Raw genomic sequence first — 23965 nt, forward strand, 5'->3', positions numbered from 1 at the left:
GGATCCTGGAATAAAGCCCGGCTCCTGCTCGGCCTGCAAGCCGGTAAAAGCTCACATTTCCTGTAACAACACCACCTTCACATCAAGCTTATGTTATGCCAACTACGGCAGTACCAACATAAGAACACTTCTCTCTTCTGATCTTGCATAATCTGTACATATTTTTACTGCCTTCACATAGCAAGCAAGTGCATGCTTCACTTTCCTTCCCCTTCATGTCCATTTGTTTGTCTTTACGCCGTCTACATTTATCCTAAAAACTCATCCTTGAGACAAAAGGTGCAATTAACAGGACATCCAGTGAAGAATTTCATGAGCAGAAATATATTTATTGTTAATAACATAAATATATAAATTATGATTATTGCTATGTTTATCCAATGAAAGCTCAAAAGGAAAGTAATAACAGGCTTTGCAATAGCATAACAGCATTGTGGTAGACTGCAATCAAATTGCTCTATGCATGGTCCCTGATTCACTGAGAACACTATCTTATATTGATGCAACTGTGATTGAGAATACCGGTGAAACATCAGCCTCACAAAATATGGCACCAGTCAACAGGTGCGCTGTGTGTGTGTGTGATATGTAGCCCACAGTTCAGCAGTAGCCGTTTCTGCCATGTTTCAGTCAAGCTCTTCTCACTTGATTTGCTTTTCATTGCACTGTGACTCACTCTCATGCCTTTGTCCGCTAGAAGAATCTCAGTCATATTTCCGTATTTCGACACAGGCTGAAAAAGGGACGTTGTTTTCGCATAAGCCCCAGGCCTTGTCGCACATTCATCACTATCATAGGAACTGGTAAGGAAGTAATTGTTTGTTCCTTTGGGGCACGAGTTCAGGCTAGCACCGCGCTGTTTTCAAGCCACCTCAGATCATTTGTCCTGACGGAGGAAAGCTGCATAAAGTGTGAGTCCCTTCACAGGAGTGGAGTAATCTGAGATCTGTTCTCTTGTCAACAGAGGAGTAAAGCCTGACCAAACAAGGAGCCCATTCATCCACTTGTCGATTTGCTTTGCACTTTCATTCAGTCTTTAAGATGGACTTTGCTCTTCAAAGACACAACATGTGTGCTTATGTAGTAGACCGGGCGCGTATCTTCCTTATCAGCGCTGGACTGAAATGGGTGAGAGAAAAAAAACAAACCCAAAAGAATAGCCTCTCGTAGCAGAGAAATTGTGCATAAGCACACACACATATACAGCCTATGAATATGCTCTAGTTTAGACATGCTAGTGCACTTATGTGATTGGCAGACACACTGATTTGCTGAATGCATGTTTGTGGTAAATATTGCCTAAAGGATAGGGCAGGGCGTGTCACTGCCTTAGCATATGCCACAGTATGCCACAGCGCGCGCACACACACACACACACACACACACACACACACACACACACACACACACACACTGTTTTATCCCCATCTTTTATCCTGTTCACAGCTGTAGCGCACGCACGCACGCACCTACTTTCCACCCCTGACCTCTTTTTTGCACCCCCGCCCCACCCCGCCCTGCCCAGATGGATTAAATATAGACATTCAAGAACAACAAAAAGAAAACATAATTCCCGCTTGGATATAAGTATGCATAATATATTTCATAACAAAAATAAAGCATCTTCCTGTACTGACTCTCAAAAACTCCTCCTCACACACATGTATCCAAACCATATACAAGACTGGACATCAATCAGATATAGTGTAATATAATAAGAAACATGGCTGACAAGAAAACAAAATTACACTGAGATTGTGATACTGATGGTTACAAAGAACCAGACCTATTGCAAAAACATGATGAAACATCTTTCGTTTGTTTTTTTCCTTTCATAATGGAAAGCAAACATCCACACATAAATAGTTTGCAAGAAGAACGACTACTTTCTTTTCAAATTGAACTGTACATAGCAGGTGGGCAAAGTCACAACCAGAGGTCTCGGAGCAAACATCTGTCAACTCAAAGTGTTTGATGCTCCATAAAGAGTCTCTTTCATTCCATCATTTTTTCCCCTATATCCCTCTGTCTTTTTTCCTGTGAATGCAAGACTCCTTTAAGCAGGTCAGAGTACTTGTGTTAAATCGGAGCACTTGATTTTCATCGAGGTGTGGTCCAACTGTTCAACAGCTGTTCAACTGTCGCCCAGTCAAAATGTCCATCACCGATCGATCCCTTTCATCGTCTCCCTTTGGCCTTTTTCCTGGCCTGCCCGAGATCCGCAGCATCCTCTTTTCTTAATCAACCATTTAGGTAAGTGGCTTACCGCAGAGAAAGTCACCGGCTGTTTTCTTTTTCAAAAGCACCTTTGGTATCTCAGTTGTTTTTATCTGCTGTCTCTTTTTCAGTCTGACATCTTTACAGAAAAGTTTGGGGTTTATTTTGTTTTGTTTTTTGAGACGAAGGTTGCACGGCAGCGGGGAAGAGGACAGAGCAGGTGTCATTTTTGGAGGCCTCCTCTATTTAGGCACCTCCCACGCTGAAGTCCCTTGTTCTGATTGGTCTCACCTCACATCCACTGTGGGAGAGAGAGGGAGAGGAAGGGTGAGATTTGAATCACAGGTTTACAAAAACAATACATGTTTGCTTTTACGTTTGATTTTTTAAAATCAGGAAAAAGATATCCAACTAGATTACTGGATTTAGAGCCCAATTTAACCAGTTTGTTCATGCATTTCAAACACAGCTCAAACAAGATCTGCAGTGTTCTGAATTACCTTTCTCCATATTTCAAAGACAGCGCTCAGACCAGACATCATGTCCAATCAAAATACGGCGTGTGTGTCATTTTGTTTATGTTTGGTGTTTTTGCTTGTGTGCGTGTGTGTGGCTGAAGTAAAGGACAGAATGAGGAAAATCACAAATACTGGTCTCTTATTTATTTTTTTTAGAGGGTGATGATATGATAGGGTGAAAGACAGTAAAAGAAAACTCAGGAGTGATTTCTAGAAAGTGAAGCAAAACAAACAGTTGCTTTACTGTACAATGAAATGAGATCATGCAAGCACAAAACACAGCAGATAAAAGCAGTGTGCATGCTCAGCAGGCCACAAGCTCAACATGCAGCTTTGAGGACAGCACGGAGGATGACACTCCTTAGTTCCTCCTCTTTTCACACTGATTGGCTGTGATGTTATTGGGTGATTGGCAGGGCCCTTTCTTTGCACCTGATTGGGCCAGTGCACTGCCGAAAGGTGATTAAAGGCTGCAGTTCTTAAGTCCTACCTGTTCGCTTCAGAGCTCTCCAGTGGACTTTGGGTAATGAGTGCAACTTTTTGTTTTAAGTCACCAATAATCCCTTGGTGCGTCTTAGCTTTTTAGGTTTCCTTTTTTTACCTTTGGCCCTACGGTGGCCTGAAAACACAAAAGTCAGGGAGGGTGGATAGGAAGGAGGGTTACAAGCGAGAAGCAGGGGTTTATAATACAGAGAGCCACAACAGCCCGGGGACAGAAGCAGAGAGTGCAAAGATTTAACACTATAAATTCTTGAGATGCCTTATCAGCACACATTACAGCGCTTATCTGCTCCCAAGGAGAAAAGAGGCCTCAGATCAAGGCACCGGCGGTTTACCTGCTGTCATGCCAAGCAGCCCTTTGGACACCCTCCCTTAACACACAAGTACACATACACGCACACATCCTCATCTTACAAGGCACGAGCACACAAGCTTTACAGTTTTGCAATAGTGAGCCGCTTCATGGGTTCGTTTGGGGCAATCACAGAAAAAAAAAAAAAAAAAAAAAAAAAAAAAAGGTCATCCAGTGCAAAGCCATGGAGACAAACAGAGAGAAGACCATCAGACCGATATGAGGAAGACGGGAAAGTAGAATGCACGATCAGGAAGAGGGGTCGGTTTCTGCAATCAAACTCAGCTTCTAAGTGCTTTTTTGCAAAGAAGCAAAGCTTCATTTACCTGCTTCTGGATCCGAGGGCTCTACCGCGTGATGATGTGATGTGCATACACACTCCAGGTGGTCTTCTAACCGCACAAAGACTTCTTTCAACTTGGGTCTCCTCCTCACATACTCCACCTTGGCTACCTGAAGAGAGGAAGAGGGAAAAGGTTAGCTACAGACCCTGCTTCAGCAACATCATTACTCTTCTGTGTGCCTCGGAGAATGCACACACTCATTGCCCATCTGCTAATATCAAGAGGCGTAGCTCTGTGACTGATGACACATCCATAAATCGATTCACAGAAAGGGAAAAAAAACGAAAAAAAAAATTGTCTTGCTGTGTTTGAAGTGTGACAGCAGCATTCCCCTGAGGATAATTCATTGAGTTCCACTAGTCGTGTGCTCTTATAGACTCTTGATCAGGTGTTTAAAAGAGTGGAGTGTATGACCTTGTCCAAGCAAGCTCAAACAAGGAGGAAAGGGATGGAGGGTGGTGATGGGAGGGGGCATGAGCATTGTAGGCCCTCAAGCGCAGGAAAGAGTTTACTCTGGTAGAAGAGAAGAAGCTAGGAGCATCCACATCCAGACAGACACACGCCTAAAGTCATTCACCTTGTCATAACACGTTTGGAGGCATTTCTTTGTGGATTAGGGAAAGTGTTGCTTAGCATGCATTAAAGAAATACTAGGTGTAATCTAAGCAGAAAAAGCAAACCTTCCCATCAAGCAAACACAAGAAGCAATGCAGGAATTCCAAAGCAGGTAACGCCCACTTACTTTAAGCCTTAGACCTCTATTTCTCACCCGACTGCCAGCAACAAAAACAGCCGCCTGTCGGCAGTTCATGAAGACGCTGTATTGATTAAAGCTTAAATGAAAGCTGAACGGAAAGGGTTGTGTTTAGATTACGATGATCTTATTGTGTAACTCAGGGGAGGTGGCTGCATGCTTTTTCATTCTCTGATCTGAGTGCCAAGGGCACAGAAACCTCCCCATCCACCGCCGAGGGGCCCGGGGGCCACATGGAAACAATATCCTCAGCTTCAACCATCTTAGTTGCTGCACGAGAAGGGATATTGGGCAAAATCTCCCAGCGCTCTCAAGCGATATGAACAACACAGTTTTTCAGTCAGCACAGGGATCATTTGCACGCAGACAAGGCGCAAAACCAGCGAGTGGCTTTTCTTACCCACGGTGGCGTACTGCCAAGGCTGCCTGTCGGTGTCAAGTTAGTCATGCAAACTAATAAACATACAAGTCCCTGTATGATAAAAGAAAGTATAATGCTGACATTCACACAGAGAGGCCAGCTTCATGTTGGTGCTACAACTGTGGCTCGGAGTCTATGGTAATCAGGTGAGGCTAAAACAGAGGCAGAAAGAAGTGAAAGACGAGGAGCTTCACCGGTCACTCCTGTGCAACAGTTTCTTACGAGTAAAGAAAGGGAGTGAAAGGAGGGCAAGCAAGCACAGGAGGTATGCAGTGAGCAAACAACGGACAATGGCGTCTGGGCTAGTGGCGGTGGTGTATTTTCTATCATCAGGCCCCGAGAAGGAGAGCAGGTGAAAGGCCGAGAGAAGAGAAGAACATGGAGTTAAAAAAAAAAAAAAAAAAAAGTGAACCATCACTCTCGTGTGTGTATGTGTGGAAGCAGAGGGGGTCATTTAAGGCAGTGAGACGGACGGCTCGCTGTGATCATGACTCGCATGAGATGACATTCATGCGTTACCTATTAACGCTTAGATCCTGGGTTACCCACTGAGAAACAAAGTTTACTACACTAACACCGGCGGGACAGACAGCTAGAGAAGTTATCAAGGCTTATTGTTATCTACCAAAAGTGAAGCAGCATCGCCGTTTCCCAGAAAACTTGCTAATATTTAATCAGATTATCTAACTGAAAAACAGGGAGCTAAGGGGAATGTCGGAATACTTCAGAAGAAGTCTGTAGGAACCAAAAATAAAGAAACCGCTACATCTGACATTTACTGCTGATCCTAGTCTCACTCACACACACGCCTAAACAAACAGCTATTGACTGAAGGATAAAGCAATGGGCCCCCATGATGAGAGGCCCAGCAGTAAGCTTGTCTCCTTGCCCCTCGCACAGCAGGGTTAAAAGCACTCCCTGCAGGAGTTGGTACACACACACACACACACACACACAAATTTATTTTATTTTTTTAAATCTAAACAAGTTTCTGTGCAACAGTTTTCCTCAAAGTGCATGTGCTCTGACCAGTAAGTTGACGCTTTCTCTTTCAATTTCTGCCTCGCTTCCTGTTTCCTATGTTATGGGGAACCGTTAATGCTGTCGTGGAAGGAACCATTGTTCCCTTTTTTTTTCTTAACTATTTTTTCCACTTGGCTTTCATATTTACTTCTGTCATATTTTTTAAGCACTTCTTAACCTTCATACAAAGATCACCGGCTTCCTATCTGGCACAGAATCAATCACTTTCCAAATAAAACATACATCAGAAAGAGACCCCCATGCTATGACAAGGGGCCCCACACTCTCTTTGTATAAATCAAGCTCCTCTAAACTCCCTGGAAAGCCGGGGCCCTGAGAAAAAGTCCCCTGAGTCGCTGTGGAATGATATCAGATGCAGAGGGTTGGGGTGAGGCCGGGGGCTCTGGGAAGTGCACCCCCGTGGTTTGTCCCCAGTGTCTCCGCAGCCTTACTTGTGAATGCAGTCGTCCCAGTCGAGTTAATTGGGAATTCCCTGAGTGCACGGCACTGATGAGAGCATGATGGAGAGGAAAGTTTTACTCCGGCCTTCCAAGGAAAACACAGCGAGGATGTAGATGTGCACCGCAGGCCATCGTGAACTGGAACAGCGACAGAACTGAGCAAAAATAAATAAAAATGTATGCGTGCTCTTGGAGAATGGAGGGTGGAAAGAGGCAGGATTGGGTGGCAAGTCATCTGTCAAGACGGAAATTAGGCAAGAGCGGCCTGACAAAAAGGAACCTTTGTTGGGGGTGCCACAACTGTGAGGCTTCTTGTACTTATAACTTTGTGTCTGTCTGTGTCCTGAGATCAAAAAGAAAAGGGGGGAAAAAAGCCAGAAGACAAGTATGAAAACTGAACTTTAGACAAAGACTGCCAAGATAATCTGCTGCTGCTCACACAGACACAAACTTTGGATAATGGGTGAAAGAGGTTATCACAGGCTGTGTGTGAAGAAGAGAGGAAGCAAGGAGGACATTTATCACATCTCTCGCAGGTCTGCAACACTTCAGGGTACACCACTGTCGTGTAGCCACACACATACGTCTCCAGATGTGCACATCTATCTTCCCCAGACCGCATCACGTACCTCTCATGCACAACTATCATGTAATATCAAATATCAAAGAATCTGAAGATGTGTATAATCTTTGTTTTTGGGGGGTTGTTTGGTTTGTTTGTTTTTTTAAGTGAACAACAGAACAGAGTTAGAGACATTACTGAGAGGAGAAAACGAGGTTTTAATGAGAGAGAGCAAATGAGAAAGTAAATGGCAGAGGGGTCAAATTAGAGAGCGGGGATGGCTCGGATTCAGGAAAGAGACAGAAAGAGCAAGGAGGGAGTGAACAACTATTTGACTGAACAGACAATCAGACTCCAAGACTGAAAAGGGAAGGTGGGGGGGCAGTTCTGTATTGAGAGGAGATGTGGAGGGGGAGGATGAAGTCTGTAGGGAAGAGCAAAGCAGGGGAGGATTGAAGAAAAATACAGAAATGAAGTAAAATGTGATTAAAATATGGTTTTTCCTGTTCGGACTGATGCATTCCAGCCGGTGCAGCAGAGGCCAAACTTTCCATCTTGGAGCTTCGTGAGGACACTCCCATTGGTCTGTCACGACCTGCCCCGCAACCCCCGCCATGTACACCACAAACACGCTTGTGCGCACACAAACTCTCTCACCCTTCCTTTGTCTAGCGGAGCTAAGTGAATCAAAGGGAAAATAATTCACAGCTGCAGAAGACTTCAAAACCAGGAGGCCCCTCATTCTCCATCTGCACCCCTACCCTTCAAATGATCATAAATCATTCCCACTGTATCACCGTCACGACGCCTTTTATTTATGAAACACCCCGTAAGTCAGGGTCCCACACAACCGCGGGGCTAGAGCTACTGCTTTACCCCCCCAAAACCAAACACCCGGATGTGACCTACTGTTGCTGAGGTAACTGTCAGTACGTATGTTGTGTGTTTGTGCGTAAAGGTCGGGGTCGGGGCCGGCGCAGCGAGATGTGTGGACCCCCACACTCAGCACTGTGGCTTTATCCGCCTGGCCTCTGTCAGCCTCCACTTTGATCCAGTAGCCATCAACACTTCATTACTCTGCAGCCCGTCTTCCTCTTTGCACAAACGGTCTTGTCCCTACTCTGCAGTTGGTGAGTTTACATCGCTTAGCATGGAGTGCTCACGCTATTCACACACACCCACCTTGGGTTTACACAGATGTGCTGATGACCCTCGACAACCTCTGCAAAATACCTGTACATCAAAGGTGACTGAAAGCCTCGAGCTACTGAACCAAACCAAGACTGAGATGAACTGAACTGAATGAACAGTTTATTAGACTAAGGCCCTATTTTCTATAGTGGGATTTAAAAATGTGCTAGGACATGTATATACAGCCCCAATTTTTCAGTTTCACAACTCACAATTTCCTCCTGTGCATGCATTAAAAAAAATCTACAACTTCTGATTTGCTTGCTTTAAGAAAAGGTTTTCCTTTGTTTTTTCAAAAAGGCATAGTTGTCCATGTTTATGGGGAATGCAGTATACTGCAAAAGCCTTAAGAGCTGATGAGTGACAGGTTGAATGACAGCTCTGTTCTTTGCCTCCGCCACAGCCTGTTTGCAGTCGTATTTCTGCATGTATGTACACACAAACACAGACGCGCAAAAGAATTTAAAAGCGCATGTCTGTCCACGCAATTTGTATCCCTTTTCCTGTCGAATCCCGCCTGCTTCAAAATCACCTGTTTTATGAGTGAGTGCGTCTGCAGACACTCGGAGCCAAAAGCGCTGAGAAAACCATCAGAAATACCGGACACAGCTGCAGCCGTCAGCCAGCAGAGACAGACAAACACAAAGAGGATGAACTGAGGGAATACAGGAGAGAGGAGATGAAGACAAAAATAGAAACTTGGAAGTGTTTTGTGCCAGCGATAAATAAATTTGGGCATGTTTATATTTTGAGCTATCCATGCCATGTCAAGATTATAACAAGTTTAAGAACTCTGTGGCACAAAATCAGCAGCATGCTGGCCAAGAGGTTTCTTGGCAGCCTTCTGCTGATAAAACACCACAAAGAAAAGACAAATGAGAGCTCTGACTAGAAAAGAAATGCGAGAGCCAAGATGCCGGGATAAAGAGAGTGATTATGGTGTCACTGAAAGTGCAAGAGGAGGCGGGGTGCAGGAATAGGTGAAGGAATGCTGGGATGTAAATACATGAAAACATAATAACATTAGCTCATTAGAAACTGTTTACCTCTCTTTGTTTCTCTTTCTGTTTCTCTTTCCACCTACCTCACTTGATCTCTTTTACGGACACTGAACCATCTCTAAAAGCCTGCCACGTCGCTTATCTTTACACCTCTCACTTTTACTGTGTTCTCTTCCATGCCAAGGCATGCAGACAACACAAAACAAGTGTGTAAACGAAATTGACACGTACAAGGTCCCAGAGGCTGACTTATCTCAATGAAGGAGTAAAGTGCAAAATGCAAAAGAGTGAGTGAAGGGGCAAAACCAAGAGAAAAGAAAAGAAAAGATGAATTTAGGATATGGCCCTGTTTCCCCCCCCTCAGGTTAGTTGGCTCTTCTTTTTTTTTTTTTTATTACCCCATCACAGGACAGGGCAGGGCAGCCTTCTACAGAACGGGGCCTGCACAGACCCGCTTGCTTCTTTTGGGTCCACAGCATGAAAAAGGAATAAGGGAAAGAAAGAGAGAAGGGGGGAAAAAATAAATAAAGGTGCATTTGGACAAATGCAAAGTGTCATGAGATGGAAAGAAACACCGCAAATGTGTTCTTTTCCCATCCTTGCTTTGGAGGAAAAAGAAAGAAAAAAAAAACAAGCCAGGCCAACGGTAGACGAACAACATTTTTAGTTTTCTAATAAATGAAGGCAGACACACAAATTGAACCCCTATTCAGACCGAGGACACACAGGGAAAAAAAAAAGAAAAAAAAAAAAAACAACTTGGCATGAGACAATGTTTCTCACACACAATGCGATGAATGTCTCCTGACCGGAGCCCTGACGGATGACCTTTACAGGGATACGACGCTTCTCAGCCGCCCTCCCGCACCAGAGGCTGGAACCACATGGAAAAACTGACCCCCTTGAAACCCGTTCCACCATGCCTGAAGGTCCCTCAAGTCAGTGGGCTCATTTTGCCCTTTGTGTCAAGATGGGGTGGGGCGGAGTGGGGGTGGGGGTGGGGGGGTTGACAAAGTTGCATGGATCACTGCATTCCAGGAATAGCTGAATCAAGCCTTATAGTGTCCTCCATGCTGTTGTCAGTCTCTCTCCATCCCTCATCGCTGTGATCACAGACAGTGCTCCCATTGAGGTCTGGCAGACGGAGAGACAGATGAGCTTGCATGCAGACAGACAGAGCTGTGCTGTACATCAGAGCTCCACTCTCCTTCCACGCTATGAGTCAGCAGGTCTTACCATAAACTCTGTGCCCTGGGTGCAATGGCTTCTGTCCTACAGTGACCGTCTTGCCAGAGCTGCCTCACCCTCCCTGCACCATAAGTACACGAGGAGATCCTCCTATTAATACTGAAATCTGCATGGCCTGTGCCAAAGGGGCAAGAGGGGGCAAGCCCAAGATTGATATTTGTTTTATTACCTATTCCTCTGCTGGTCTATCAACGCGGCATCTTTAAAGTCCTGCAAAAGGACCAGGAGACAAAGCAATGTACCAGCGAGGGCAGCTGGGCAAGATCAGAATCGGAGAAGAAACAATAGAGCGCGAAGATGAGTGTGCAGTCAGACTGTTCCAGGCTACCCTGTTTATTCCCTGGTTGTCTCTTACTTACAGAACAGACCACATAACTCCCATACCTCCAAACAGAGCTAAGCTCAGGCTAACAGGCTGAAGTGTAAATACGTCAAAAATACATCTCCCGCTCCAGCCGCTGAGTCTCTCCTCTGATCCTGAACAGGACATGTTTTCAAGCAACCATTGCCAAAGAGTCTCTGAGAACAGTGCAACCCCTTCTCTCATCCTCTTTGTCACCCTGTCTTCTCTGGACTTACTGCTTCCCGAAAGGTCCAAACAGAGAAGACAGAAAGGTGTACTTGTGCAATAGTGAGAGACAGATACTTTCTAGATACAAGACTCCATCTCTGTCTCTTAGCCTGTCTTACATCTGCCAGGAGCATCCCTCTTGGGTCATTCCTTCAACAGATGTCATGGTTCCAAGTGCCAACAGCCCCATCTCCTCCTCTTCCTTCCTCCCACCATCCTGTCACAGCCAACCCAGGGCCTCTCACCAAACATGAGAAGAGAGGGTGGTGATCGATTAAAAAAAAAAAATGAAGGATAGAGGGAAGGAATGGAAGCAGCAGGTTAGGTTAGGTGGCCAATTCTGGAACCGTGAGGAGGAGGGTTGCAAAGAAAATAGGGAGTAAAGTGTGGAACAAGTATCCAGAAAAACATATTAGCCCAATTTTGCCTCCCTGTTTTACTTACCTGCAGAGAGGAAAAGTGGTGAATGGATGTGGAAGCAAGTGTGTTTGCACTGAGCGGGTGACTGGGTTTAATATGATGCAGTCATGGATTTACGCAAACAACCTATGCTGTAGGCGTGCGCCTTACCTTAACGGTGCGGTGGTGTTTGCGGGAAGGGTGACAGCGCATGTTGCTGGTGTTGCAGCAGCCCGTGCAGCGCTTCACCTCCACACAAGGCGGCCATATCAGGAAGTTGGCAGACGTGGGATCCACCTGGCTCCTGGGGATCTCGTAGATCACCGTCCGTGTCTTGCAGACTGCTGGAACTGCCTCCTCTACTGTAACAGAGACGAGCGAGAGGGAGGAGAGAGGGAAAGTCGAGTTAACGACTTTGGTCTGCGCCGGCATTTGTTATCATCTTTTCCATCTTGATGTACTGTTGTAATCTGTCCTGTTCGCTCACAGCTGCTTCATGCATTCTTTCGCTGCTCGTTATTTGATGAGTCATTTGATGTGGGAGCTGTTTGTCTAGGCTAAGATCACACCCAACCCCATTTAAGGCTGTTAAGAAGACAAGCTATCCAAAAAAAAAAAACAACAAAGCTGATCTCATATCAGCTAAGAAGCTTAGGACTCGATGAGACATTAAAATAGTAGTCTTTTGTTCAGAGAACCCGGTGGAGTTAATGCAGCGTGACAAGGCCGGAAACCTCACGTGCACCGGTGGGAAATCTAATAATGGCCTTTGACCCCGCTGGCTGTAATGAAGACTTTAAGTATTCATAGCAGATTTAATGCTCCGAGAGGCACTTAAACCTAAAGACTTGATAGAGTGTGTACAGTAAGATGCCATTATGTCGTAAAGATGATATGTGCATCATGTGGAGACAGCTGCCACAATGGTAAACAGTATATTACACTTATGATATATATGAAATACAACCAACCACATTATCCTGTGTGGCTTTAAATGCTGTGCAACTTAGAGTATAGAGTCTTAATGCACACGCATCACACATTACACGGTGTTCTACACGCCTCTATCAGATATCGTACCGCGTGGCGTTTTATGAAGAAATCTGACTGAGAGCCCAGACGAGCTGCAACTTGAGCCCTGAATGCCTGGAATTTCCACGCTCAAGGATATATTTCTCTCCTGACGCGTGTGCCTTAGATCTGTGAGCCTCCGGCCAATTACAAGGCTTCGTGTCAGACGGCCTCGTCAACCTCGCGCACCAGTCTCGTTTCTCATGATTCCTTGATTGCAGTAAATACCGGGTAGACGTCTTCATTAGGGTTCCCTTTTATCCACAAAAAGGCAACATAAAAGCCACTAACCATTAGCTTTGTTTGAAATTAGTGTAAAGTGATCAGTTTCATCTCCTGGGAACTCGTGTCGGGGGTGATATTTAAGACGCGGGTTATTTTTAGGGCGTCTTTACACTGTAATCTTATGTGCCAAAGTGTGATGCAGGCTATATGGTGTAAAAAGTAATCATGATGCAACCTCTGAGTTGAGCACGTTGTACTCTGTCAGCCTTACCAATGCTCCTCTTGCGTCGGCTGTGCAGCTGGGAGCTCTTCAGGTCACCGTAGTAACCATAATGATGAGAGGAGTTCTTGTGGTGGTTTGGTTGCTTGTGGTGCATGTGGTGCTTGGGCTCCTCAATAACATTGTTTCCCGTACCTCAACAAAACAGAAGGCCGCCATGTTAATAATGTCACAAAGAGAATAAAAGCAAAACACAAATACACACAAAGCTTATTCAGCCAATAAACCAGCTATGAGTTGCAGCTTTAACAATGCTGAATGGCTGCGATGGGTGGCTTGGTAGACCTCAGGAAAAGCCGGCATGCGATCGGCCGTTGATGTTTTTATATACCCAATCCACAACAAATTGTGCGTCGGTTAGTCACACAACCATAATAAGATGGTAACTTCTGACTGGTTTCTCAGGGCCTATAGTTCCCTTCAACATGCCGGTGGGCAGGAGGGCAGAGTGACTGCTGGTGAGGTCACAAACTGAGGTAAACATTCCAGAGGACACAGGGTGCAGGCAGGAGGCCCATTTTTACACACAGCTCTGCATAATTGTAAAGCTCTGTGTGTCAGCCTCACTCACTCATTTGGCAGGAACTTTCCACACACGCATGAAGTAGCTAGACGCAGGTGAGTCAGCACGCTCCCTCAAAAACAACCAGCTTTCACAGACACACGCGGGGGGGACTAAAGTGGTCATTTGACAGGTGGTACTCAGCCACCATTATTCCTGCCCTAATTAGCGGTTTGGTGTCTCTCATTTGCCTGAAAATGTTTGCTTTTTCAATCATTTAGTGGCTTGGAAAAGTACATGTTTTGTTATGCTAGCTCCTCAAAGTTCTCTAACCTCAGGTCAATGTAGCCAGTTTTTTTTTTCCACATTCATGGTCATCTGATAAAGCTTGCTTGTTTTGGTCCCCACCCAGGATATAAGGTGCACTGCAGAAAAGTACCAGAGCAGCAATAAAATGATAACACTTCCCTGCAGGATACTGCCCTTTCTAAGAGAGCAGAGTCTGAGAGTGTTTGCTAAGTGGGTGGGTCCTACCTGTCTGGAGGCACAGCACAAATGCTTCACCTGGCTAACACACTCCTATGCATGTACACTTAACAGAAACACATAGCGACAGCTACACAAACTCTTATTATTCAGCATGGCAGCCTAAAACCCAATGTACACCGGCACAACAAAGCTTACCCACAGGCAAACACATTCCACCCCCTGAGCCGCTTTGTGATCTGACCAGAGTCATCTAAAGGGATTTCCTCTATCTATACAAAGTCCCCCTTCAGGATTGGTTGTTTATTTGCTTCTTGATGCTGTCTTTTTCCACATTTGTCAACTTTCGGTCTCAGTGTAGTCTCTTTAGTGAGTAGTCAAAGGAACTTGTCGTGCGCTCAGTCAGACAGGGAGTGAGTGGAGTGCACAACACCTACCTACCTCTGACTGGACGTCTAACTAATAATCTTTATACAAGGTCACTCAGGCTGTGCTCAGTTTACCCCTGTCCTCATTTCAGGAGTGAAGAAGAATGTGACACTGTAGCCCACCCAGATTTTCAAAATCTGATGTGGAAAAGGGAGATGTGACAGACTCTAAGTCCCCCCGCTCCTTATTTTCAGCATCACTGGGTAATCCTTTATGCTTAATGGAAAAAAAAAAACAGAAAATGTTGGTAAGAAGGGAAAAACAAGGACGGGCAGAATAAGAAAGGAGTCAGCACCAGGGGAGTGAGGGGTTTGCTCCACTGCTGATTCCAGGTGACTAAGAAGCAACAGCACCCCCAGAATGTTGTCAAACTGAGACAAGAGAAAAGAAACCATGCAGGAGATGATCTCATGCCTTGAAGGCAAATTGTTCCCTCCTTTTACCCCTCCTCCTCTCCTTTGTCCCTCTGCTTATTTAAATAGCTAGCACTCTATTGACTTGTCGCAATAAGTGACCCCCATAATTCTCTCTCTGTGCCGTTCTTCCTTGATTTGTTATTTGAAAGCATCTACATGGTTGAGTTGACAAAACATTCGTTTAGGTCACAAGGGCAGCATGTCCCCTCTGTGGGTGCGAGAGCAGGTAGAAAGTACACAAACGTTGTTTTTGGAGATTTGCGGGTAGTCCTGGTGTACAGGGCATAAACTGTCAGCTTTTCAGAAACAAAGCGGGTTGCACAACTACTGCAGTCTTTCTACAGAAAGTGGGAATACAACCTCCGGATTCCTGTTCCCTCCTCCACCTCTGCCCCATGCTAAGAGTCAGGTTCCCTTTTCTGTCAAAGTTCTTCAGTGAAAGAGATAAGAGCAGGCAGGCAGGGGGCCACCTCAGGAGGGAAGAGAGGAGCAGAGAGGAGAGGAGCACCTCAGGGGCCAGACGGCCATCTGCAGGCTCCAACAGGGTCATCTCATCTGTCAGTCAGAGCTAAAGACACCATCCTCCCGAAAGCAAATGCAGGCCGAGATGAGCAAAGCAGCACTAAATGAAACATTCATCCTGACAGGCAGATTTATTTTAACTCTTGATCATTACAATACAGTTCTTTGTTGAAATATTCCAGGTGCAATGTGTTGCATACCCTTTCAGATGCTTCTCTTTCTCCCTCCCTGTTTAATATGCTACAACATTTGCTATATATTGTAACAAAAGCTCTGAAAATATCCCTCTGGCTGGCGTCAAAAGTCTTTTAATGGGCTGACCAGGGCAGCCAAGTGGGCCTTTGGACAGATTTATGTCCTCGTAACAATGATCAGCCTACTACTGTTACCCTGAAAAACATTACTCCGTTTTAAGAAAGACATTTTAATTCAATTATAAACACCTCTCCTCATGCTAGAGGCACTCAGGCATAAAGAGGAGTGATCACTGTTGTGCAGTACAGGCTGGTTTGATTGTGGACTGATAACAAACTAATGATGTGGGAGCTATTAGTCCTAATTAACATGTTCATCAATAAGGCAAATGCATGCTCACACAGAAGAATACTTGAGCGAACGTCCGGTCCCAGCGCTGCTCTGCTGAGTATATGGTTAAGGGTTGCTAATGAGCTATGACTGGTGAGGCAGCTTACATCATTTGGGACTGTTAAAGCAAACTTTGTAATTGCCTGTGTCCATCAACTAATCTCTATGGGTGAGACAGTTTCACCCGGTAAGTTAATGTCAGAGGGTCCAAGATGACCTGGTCTCAGCTTACGTGGCAGCACCAGAAAAAGAAAAAAAAAAGACATGCCTGCCAGTGAACATTCAACCTTTGTCACACGTGCACAGTAAATGCACCTGTTGCAGTTTTATCGTGCTTGGCAGACCCCCACTGGTGCACAGATCCCTCAGCAATTTCCTGCACATGGTTATGTTTTTGAAGATTCATTTCTGGTGTGCACTGGTTTCCCGCCTGAATGGAGCTGGCAAAAATGTGCCAACACATTTCATATACCTGTTTGTTTACGTAATTCATTAAATCTGGAATTGATTAAGTGTTGATACCAGCATACTGTCAGTGGCTTCTGGACTTAAGTTCTTTCTTAAACATCGCCATAGCCATTCAGCTACAGGCTCCACAGTAATAGCCCATAGAAACTAAGCGCTGATATAAGAAAAAAGGAAAAGAAAAAAAAAACGAAAAAAAAAAAAAACTATCTTTAATAAATCCATGTGTTGATTTACAAAGAAAAATATATATCAGATGCTAATAAAAGGCTATTCATGATGTAATATCACATCTGAATAACCTTCCGTGCGTCAGGATTCTTAACGTAATTCATATGTGTGATTCAAAGCATCAAGAAGCAGAATTTACCTCTCCAGTCGATATCCAGTAGCCGCTGGAGGTCGCTGATGCTGTGGATTTCGCTGTGGGACAGTCGGTCTATCAGCTCTTGGGGAAACTCCACTTCCTTTGGGGTGGGCGCGGGTCGAGGGTGGTGGAGGAGGAGGAGGAGGAGGAGGAGGAGGAGAACGGTCGGGGCAAAGAAATCAAACGACAAATGAAGGTTAGAAATGTGTGATGGACAGCTTTACAACAGTTGCCAACAAGCAAGCAGATTTGTCTCATTGCCACACATCACCTCATCCACGGAGGAAAAAAGCGGTCTCTTAAGAATTCTGCAGTTTAGGTAGTTCTCGTTCATTTGGAACCCAGATAACCGTAGAATAAACACATTAAACTTTAAAATGTGCGTTAAAAAAAGGATTAACTTTACCTATCAGCATTTAAAAAATAGCTGTCTTGCGATAAGAGTTGCTTGTACTATCATAAACAATATCCTCTCCGCACTCTGCACTTGTTGCGGACCTGCAGGCACCTCAAGCAGAGCAAACCGTGCGACCCGCACAGGAGCAGGGGCTAAAAATATCAGCCGGAGCGGTTCCCATGATCGCGCTCAGCCCAACCAAAACGTTTGCCCAGTTGACTCAAGCTACGAACAGATTTGGCACATAAGCCAAAAATAACTGAGATATGCATCCAAGTGCAGACGTGATGTTTGTTCAAAAGCGCACAGTCACTGATACGCTGTTGTCGAGAAAAAAATGAAAGCACATTCACACTAATGTTTAAAATCAGAGCCTACACCACCATGTTTTTTTGAATACATCGTTTATCGGTTAAAAGTGAGTTAAAATAAAAAAAATTAAAATAAAAACAGTCTTACATAAACCCATCTGTGTGTATCCGAGCCTCAAATGGTTTAAATCAAATCTCAGAGCTCTTACTTTTGTGGTTTTCTTTATCTGGACATTAAAGCTGTGCTGCTGAATGTGTGGCTCTTGTGAGAGGGTGCAAAGGCTCTTTGGGAACTTTGCACCCTCACAAGAATAAAAACCCCACCAAGTATGACACGGGGGCCAAAGACACCGTCTATCTGACCCCACCGTGCCTCCACCAAGTTAACTAGTAACTTTACCTCAGCAGTGGCCAGCAGGTACGTCGTCCACAGCAGGATGTAGGAAAGTGTGGCTCTCATTTCCCTTTAATTTAGAATTTACTCGAATCTCAGAAAAAGTGCGAACGTGTAGGAGCCCCAGAGTCGCTCCTGGCCCCAGAGGATCCACAACCATCCCCTCTGGGAGAGAAACCCGGAGTGTCAGGCAGCTCAGCGTGCTCAGTCAAGACACCGCGCTGCACTTGCTTGAAGCCGTGAGAGGCTGGAAGTTGATTCTTGTTATTCACAGTGGATCGCGTCCTCCCGAACACACTCTGCTGCTGCGACTTGACATAGCTCCTCAAACGCAAGTGAGACAATCCCAAGAGACAAGCAGGACGCACATTGCCCTTCACTTTCTTAAAAGAAACTACAGGCTTCAAACTTGAACCCAGTTTAATATATATATATTTGGGAAAAAATGCAATAAACCCGGCTACTTTCAAGAAAATGTCACATAGGATTCAATAGCACGACTAATTTGCTGACTTTTTTTTTTAGTATTTAATAGTCCTAGATCAAATATTTATAATCCAAACGAGGAGAAAATCACACTGGGGAACGTTGTCCGTGCTGTGCTATCCAGAGCCTGTCTTGCAGCAGTCTGCGGAGTTCCTTGGCTGCGTGGGACTCTGGAGTGAATGGTGTCAGAGCGACTCTGAGGCTCTGGATATAGAGAGCAGCTCCGTGCCCGTTGCGCCTCCCCCCTTCCTTTGGTGATCGTGCATTTATTCAGTGAAGGGAAGCTGGTTGGCTGCTTAGATGACTTAAGACTCAAGAGCACATCCCCACCCCCTCAGTCCGTGTGTGTGTGTGTGTGTGTGTGTGTGTGTGTGTGTGTGTGTGTGTGTGTGTGTGTGTGTGTGTGTGTCCTTCAGCAGAGAGCCCATTCAGAGATTCAGGATGTAATCGATATTGATTATCAGTGATTAGAAAAGGGGGATGCAGGATGGAGATACTGTTCTCATTAAATCATCTGATGGAATAAGCATGAAAACAAATGATCAGGGGAAGTTATAAATTGAATTTATCATATATCCCTCAGGATGTTTGTGATTTTCAGGGCGTAATTTAATTTAGACAAAACTGGGGGGCGGGGGGGCAAAAATGATTATGATCACTACGGCAGTGATGGTGGTGACTCAGCCCGCCTCACTCTGAATTTGAGTTTAAGGCAGGAAAAACAAATATTCAAAGTTCAGCAATTTTATCAAAAGACAGCAAATTCCTAATGGTGATAGCAGATGATAATCTGATTATATAACGCTGGGCGTGTGTGTGTGTTAAAATCACAACCTTTCCAGCTCCACTACACAACATGCATCATATCCTTTCACCTGTCAATCTGTTGGACACGCCCAGGAGTCTGCCGTATATAACTCCACCTTTTTGGCCTGGTTGGCCCTTTTCCTCCTTACCTCCAGACTAGTAACAAAGAAGTTAAGAAGACAGCTTAACCTTATAACTGATTACCGTGCAGCATAAAGGGATATTTCCTCACTTGGATCACTGTAAAGTTAAATTTAAAGAAAACAAAATACTAAGATGGTGGTTGCATTAGTTATGTGAGTTGATGCTTACTTAATTTATTTTGGTTTGGACTTTAATTGTAATTATTTGTTTGTATTTGAATATATGGGTAAAAAAATCATCCATCCACTCCAGCTGCTAAATATAGCACATCATCGCTGACACCATAAACCTTTTGGAAGAGCCTTCTGGATTTTGTGTTTAGATGTGCACACCACATCCGCTGTTCTGTGAGCCAGCGCAACCAATTTCCATGTAGTTTTTTTTTCTGTATGTGTAAGATTTGAGGACACAGAAAGCTTCTACTTAAAGCAAAGGCTCACAATAGGCTGGTCCTAACTTGTTGAGAAGAAGCTGGAACCAGTGCACCAGTGCTGGGCTTCATTTTGCTTTGCTGGGAGGTCTGGGAGAAAAGCCCCAAGGGCCTGATAAAGGAGACATACCTGCAGGAGCAGAGACGCAGACAGAATGCTTGCACACACATTATCACCCAGAGGTGACAATCAGCGGGGAGGCATAGGTCAGCCGACCACCTTGTCCATTTAACTGGATCAATACAGCGCGAGGCGAGCCAGAGGGCATGTTGGCTGGAAACGTTGCACAGAGAAAGCGCCGCAGCAGATGGTGGAGTAATTAATGAAACAATTTTAATAGGCCTATGAAGCTCGTGTTAAGATGGCACGGGTGCTATTAAACGAATCAAATATTTTTAAAAGAAAAGTCCCTCTGCTAAAGCAGTTTACGTGACATCTCGCTCAAACTGCATTAATCATTCATTTCTCATCTGGTGGTGCTACAAGAGAATTAAACTTTATGATTCAATGGCAACGTGACTAAGACCAGCCGGTGACAGCCGGGTTCATCCTGACTCCTGTGTGGTCATGATTACATCACACGCCAGCCTCCCAGCACCGATAGATACTCTCACTCATATTTTTGACTTTAATGACTCATGTGACTCATACATGTTTGGTTTTTTTAAGTCTACATTTGGCTTCCTTATGGGAAAGCAAGAGTCAGGTGTGAGATAACAGGACACAAAGTACAAGGGAGTAGTTGTCCGTCTATCAGAACAGGTGAGTAGAAAGTGAGAATGAAGCACTGCTGTGTTTATTTTGTGTTTTGGAAACGGTTTATGGTGAGTTGAGCAAGATTAATGCGGAGAACCAAAATCTGGAGTTTTGTCCCACAGATGTAGGAAGCAGATGGAGAGGATGGTACAAGTGGTGAAAGATGGATTAGGGTAAAACTCAAGCAGAACTAAGCAGACAGAGGGAGCAAAGTCTTCATGCTTTAGGGGAAAAAACAATATCAAAACAACAAGATCTGAAAATATTCTCTCATTCCTGCCCCTCCTGCATGAGCTATTTAGACATCATGTTTACTGGCAACTGAGGCATGTGTACCTAACAACATTAACCCCATTAAATCATTTTATGGATGCTGTTGCACAGTAAATTGAGCCATAAAGACTCTGTGGAGAGGATTCTCTGAGTGAGGTGATGACTCCCGTTTTGCCTCTGGGCCACACATAGTTCCAAGTGAGAGACACATAGGAAAAAGGAGAGACTTTTACTGGGAATGCGGTAGATATGAGCTGTGAGGCCTTTGGGGAATTGAAGTGTGGCTCCGTCTGGATGAACTGTCTGTTTAACTCATTTACGTAAAGGCTAGAGGTGATCATTTGTGAATGCCTGAGCTTATTATTTTATCATTATCTTTCAAGCTGTGACAGGATTTTTCTAAACATGAGCTGAGTGTAATTAAAAAAAAAATCTATTAAAATCACTTAAAAAAGTCAAAAATCTGCAAATCCTGTATGATATTTATTTAAATTTAGCATTTTAACCGTATTATAAAAAACAATATTACTGCTCATTGTGCTGGACATTCGTGTGGATGTGGGTCTAGACATTGCCAATGGCACAAAACCCCCCCAGCAACATTATGCACACCATCATATCTTAAAAATTACGAACAGCTCAAGGAACACAAAAAAGTCATCCAGGCATAGAGCAGGCTTCCAAACTCTTCAGATGGCCCCCAACACTGAGAAACGGTGGGATCTTTCCTTTCAACAGACACCTGAGTCAGCTATTTTAGCAACACAGGCCCACATGCAAAATATTAGGCAGGTGGTCTTGAATAATCAGCCCCCATGTTATCTTAAAATCTTCATAGTACCATATCACCTCAACAGGGCTCTTTGCTCTCAGACTGCTGGTTTAATTGTGGTTCCTGGGATATTTAAAAATAGGATGGGACGCCGATCTTCAGCTTTTAGGCCTCTCTTCTGTGGAACCAGCTCCCAGATTGGATTTTGGAGACAGACTGCTTTTAAGATTAGGCTTAAAATGTTCCTTTTTGACAAAGCTTATAGTTGGGGCTGGATCAGGTGACCCTGAATCCTCCCTTAGTTATGCTGAATTAGGTAAAGGCTGCTGGGGGCTTCACATGGAGTGTTTCTTCTTCACTCACCTTTTTCACTCACTGTCTTTATTCACCACTATGCATCATTATTAACCTCTGGCTCGTTTCTCTAGCGTCTTTTATCCTGTCTCCTGAATCCAGCCCCCAACCGATTGTGGCAGATGTCTGCCCCTCCCTGAGCCTGGTTCCAACAGAGTTTTCTTCCTGTTAAAAAAGTGTTCTTCCTTTCCACTGTCAAGTGCTTGCTCAAAGTGGGATCTCCTGGTTGTTGGGGATTTCTGTGTATGTTGCAGGGTTTCTACCTTTCAATATAAAGCCCCTTGAGAAAACGGCTGTTTTCTAATTTTAATATAGAGCGTTCCTATTTGATTTGGTTTTCTTAACAAAAATACTGCACTGGAGTCTAGATGCATTTCAATCACTGTCACATTTCCATCTTTCACACTCCACTAACACTTAGACAGATGGTTATAATTCAGGATAATACAGGAGACCCCATGAGGTCAGAACTGCAGGTCTTTATAATAATATCCTTTCATTAGAATGGTATAAATCAGATTTGCTCAAAGTACAAGTGTCACGTGTTACAGCAGCAAAAGTGTTGCATGCTCATTATCAACAAAACAAAGAATCTCACACTTTGGTGCAGAACCATAAAAAGAGAGAGCAAGACAATAGAAACTTTGCACACTGATAGCGGCACATTCGTGACAGTCCACCGGCATCCCCGTTCTATAACACCTCATAATGTCAAAGACCAAAGTGGATTGCCTTGCAACAGAGAAACAAACATAGATCCCAATGTCTCCCCCCACCCCCACCCCAGCACCGCCCAGCCATATCATGAGCACGCATGAGTCACGGACACAAGGAGCAGGCCCTTTGCAAACTACAGACAGATCTCCTCCCTCTTCCACAGGGTAAAATTAGGCTCTGCAAACTAAAGCCCAAACCAGCTCATCAGAGTCCATGATGACAAAGTTGATGCCATTAGCGGGTTGAGTCTTGATGTTTTTAGTGCGGAGCTGTGTGTTATTTGACACACACTCTTGTAATACACCTATTAGAAGAAGCAGTAACATTTATGGTTAGGTTACTCATGTAGACGTACGTTCACACGGGCCAAGCAATTCAGGTGAAATTTCCCAGGAGCAAAGGTGCATTCCAGAGCCTGGTAGCAATATAGATTGGGCTTGGAAATTATCCAGAGCAGAGTGCATATCCAGGGCAACCTCTGCGTACATAAGCAAGCAGTGGCACAGAGCGTGCACGCACACATGTACGCTTGCTGCTTGTTCAACTGAATATTAAACAGCGGAGGGAGGCATGGCAGCCATACTTAAAACTGGTCCCAGACGCAGCTGTTCTTTTATATGGATGATTACTGGCAACGATTTACAGGACTTCATCTCTCCAACATGCATAGAGCACCCCCAGCACCCCTCAGGAGCCCATTTCCTTTAAACCTCTGTAGGTGTGTAGCCTTTTCAGATGGCAGGGCTGTTTCATAAGCCACAACGTTAAGCAAACTGACACTCTCTGGGTAAAAAAAAAAAAAAATGGCATATGCACACATAAACGCAGAAATCCGGTGGTACAAGGTATGTGAGGCAGCTGGAACACATTATACATTACAGCAGCACACTTCAGTTGTTAAGAGACCGCGGCATCCTTTCTGTGTGATCTCCAGATCTGTCAAACTGAGGTCTGCTCTTCTCATAAGTCTCTCTGTTTTTTTGTATTCTGTACTTCTTGATGAAAGTAATCATCAGAGAGCTAGAAATAGGTGGTCGGTGTGAAAGAGAAATGGCACAGAAGAGAGAAAAGACTGGGAACACATTGGAAGAAGGTGTGTGTGTGTGTGTGTGTGTGTGTGTGTGTGTGTGTGTGTGTGTGTGTGTGTGTGTGTATGTGTGTGTGTGTGTGTGTGTGTGACAGAAAGAGGACACAAAATCTATCTGAAAGCAA

General features: G+C 44.5%; 1 protein-coding gene across 2 annotated transcripts; it reads right to left on the reverse strand.

The window, feature by feature from the left end:
- Positions 1-312: 312 nt before the first annotated feature.
- On the reverse strand, positions 313-18729 carry pdgfab (platelet-derived growth factor alpha polypeptide b). Of its 2 annotated transcripts, XR_317153.3 has the most exons (7): positions 18020-18729; positions 16915-17011; positions 13131-13274; positions 11735-11925; positions 3915-4041; positions 3226-3354; positions 313-2518 (listed from the first exon to the last, which is right to left on the reverse strand). XR_317153.3 is itself a non-coding variant. In XM_005943978.3 (6 exons), exons 1-6 carry the CDS (start codon positions 18077-18079, stop codon positions 2505-2507), a joined length of 633 nt encoding a protein of 210 aa, XP_005944040.1. In that variant the 5' UTR covers positions 18080-18725; the 3' UTR covers positions 313-2504. The 2 variants fall into 2 exon arrangements, 1 of the variants encoding a protein (XP_005944040.1); XM_005943978.3 differs by lacking the exon at positions 3226-3354 and having other exon boundaries at positions 18020-18725.
- Positions 18730-23965: the final 5236 nt, after the last annotated feature.

This window comes from Haplochromis burtoni, unplaced genomic scaffold (genome assembly GCF_018398535.1).
Source record: "Haplochromis burtoni strain Fernald_Lab_line unplaced genomic scaffold, NCSU_Asbu1 Contig_336, whole genome shotgun sequence".
Taxonomy (NCBI): domain Eukaryota; kingdom Metazoa; phylum Chordata; class Actinopteri; order Cichliformes; family Cichlidae; genus Haplochromis; species Haplochromis burtoni.

Bases quoted from the DNA above. Each gene is read 5' to 3' on its own strand.
- pdgfab (XM_005943978.3), bottom strand. From the start codon at position 18,079: ATGAGAGCCACACTTTCCTACATCCTGCTGTGGACGACGTACCTGCTG. The intron at 13,275-16,914 runs GTAAATTCTGCT...TGTTTTGTTGAG, and splicing joins ACTGGATATCGACTGGAGAG to GTACGGGAAACAATGTTATT. The intron at 11,926-13,130 runs GTAAGGCTGACA...TCTCTGTTACAG, and splicing joins CCGACGCAAGAGGAGCATTG to TAGAGGAGGCAGTTCCAGCA.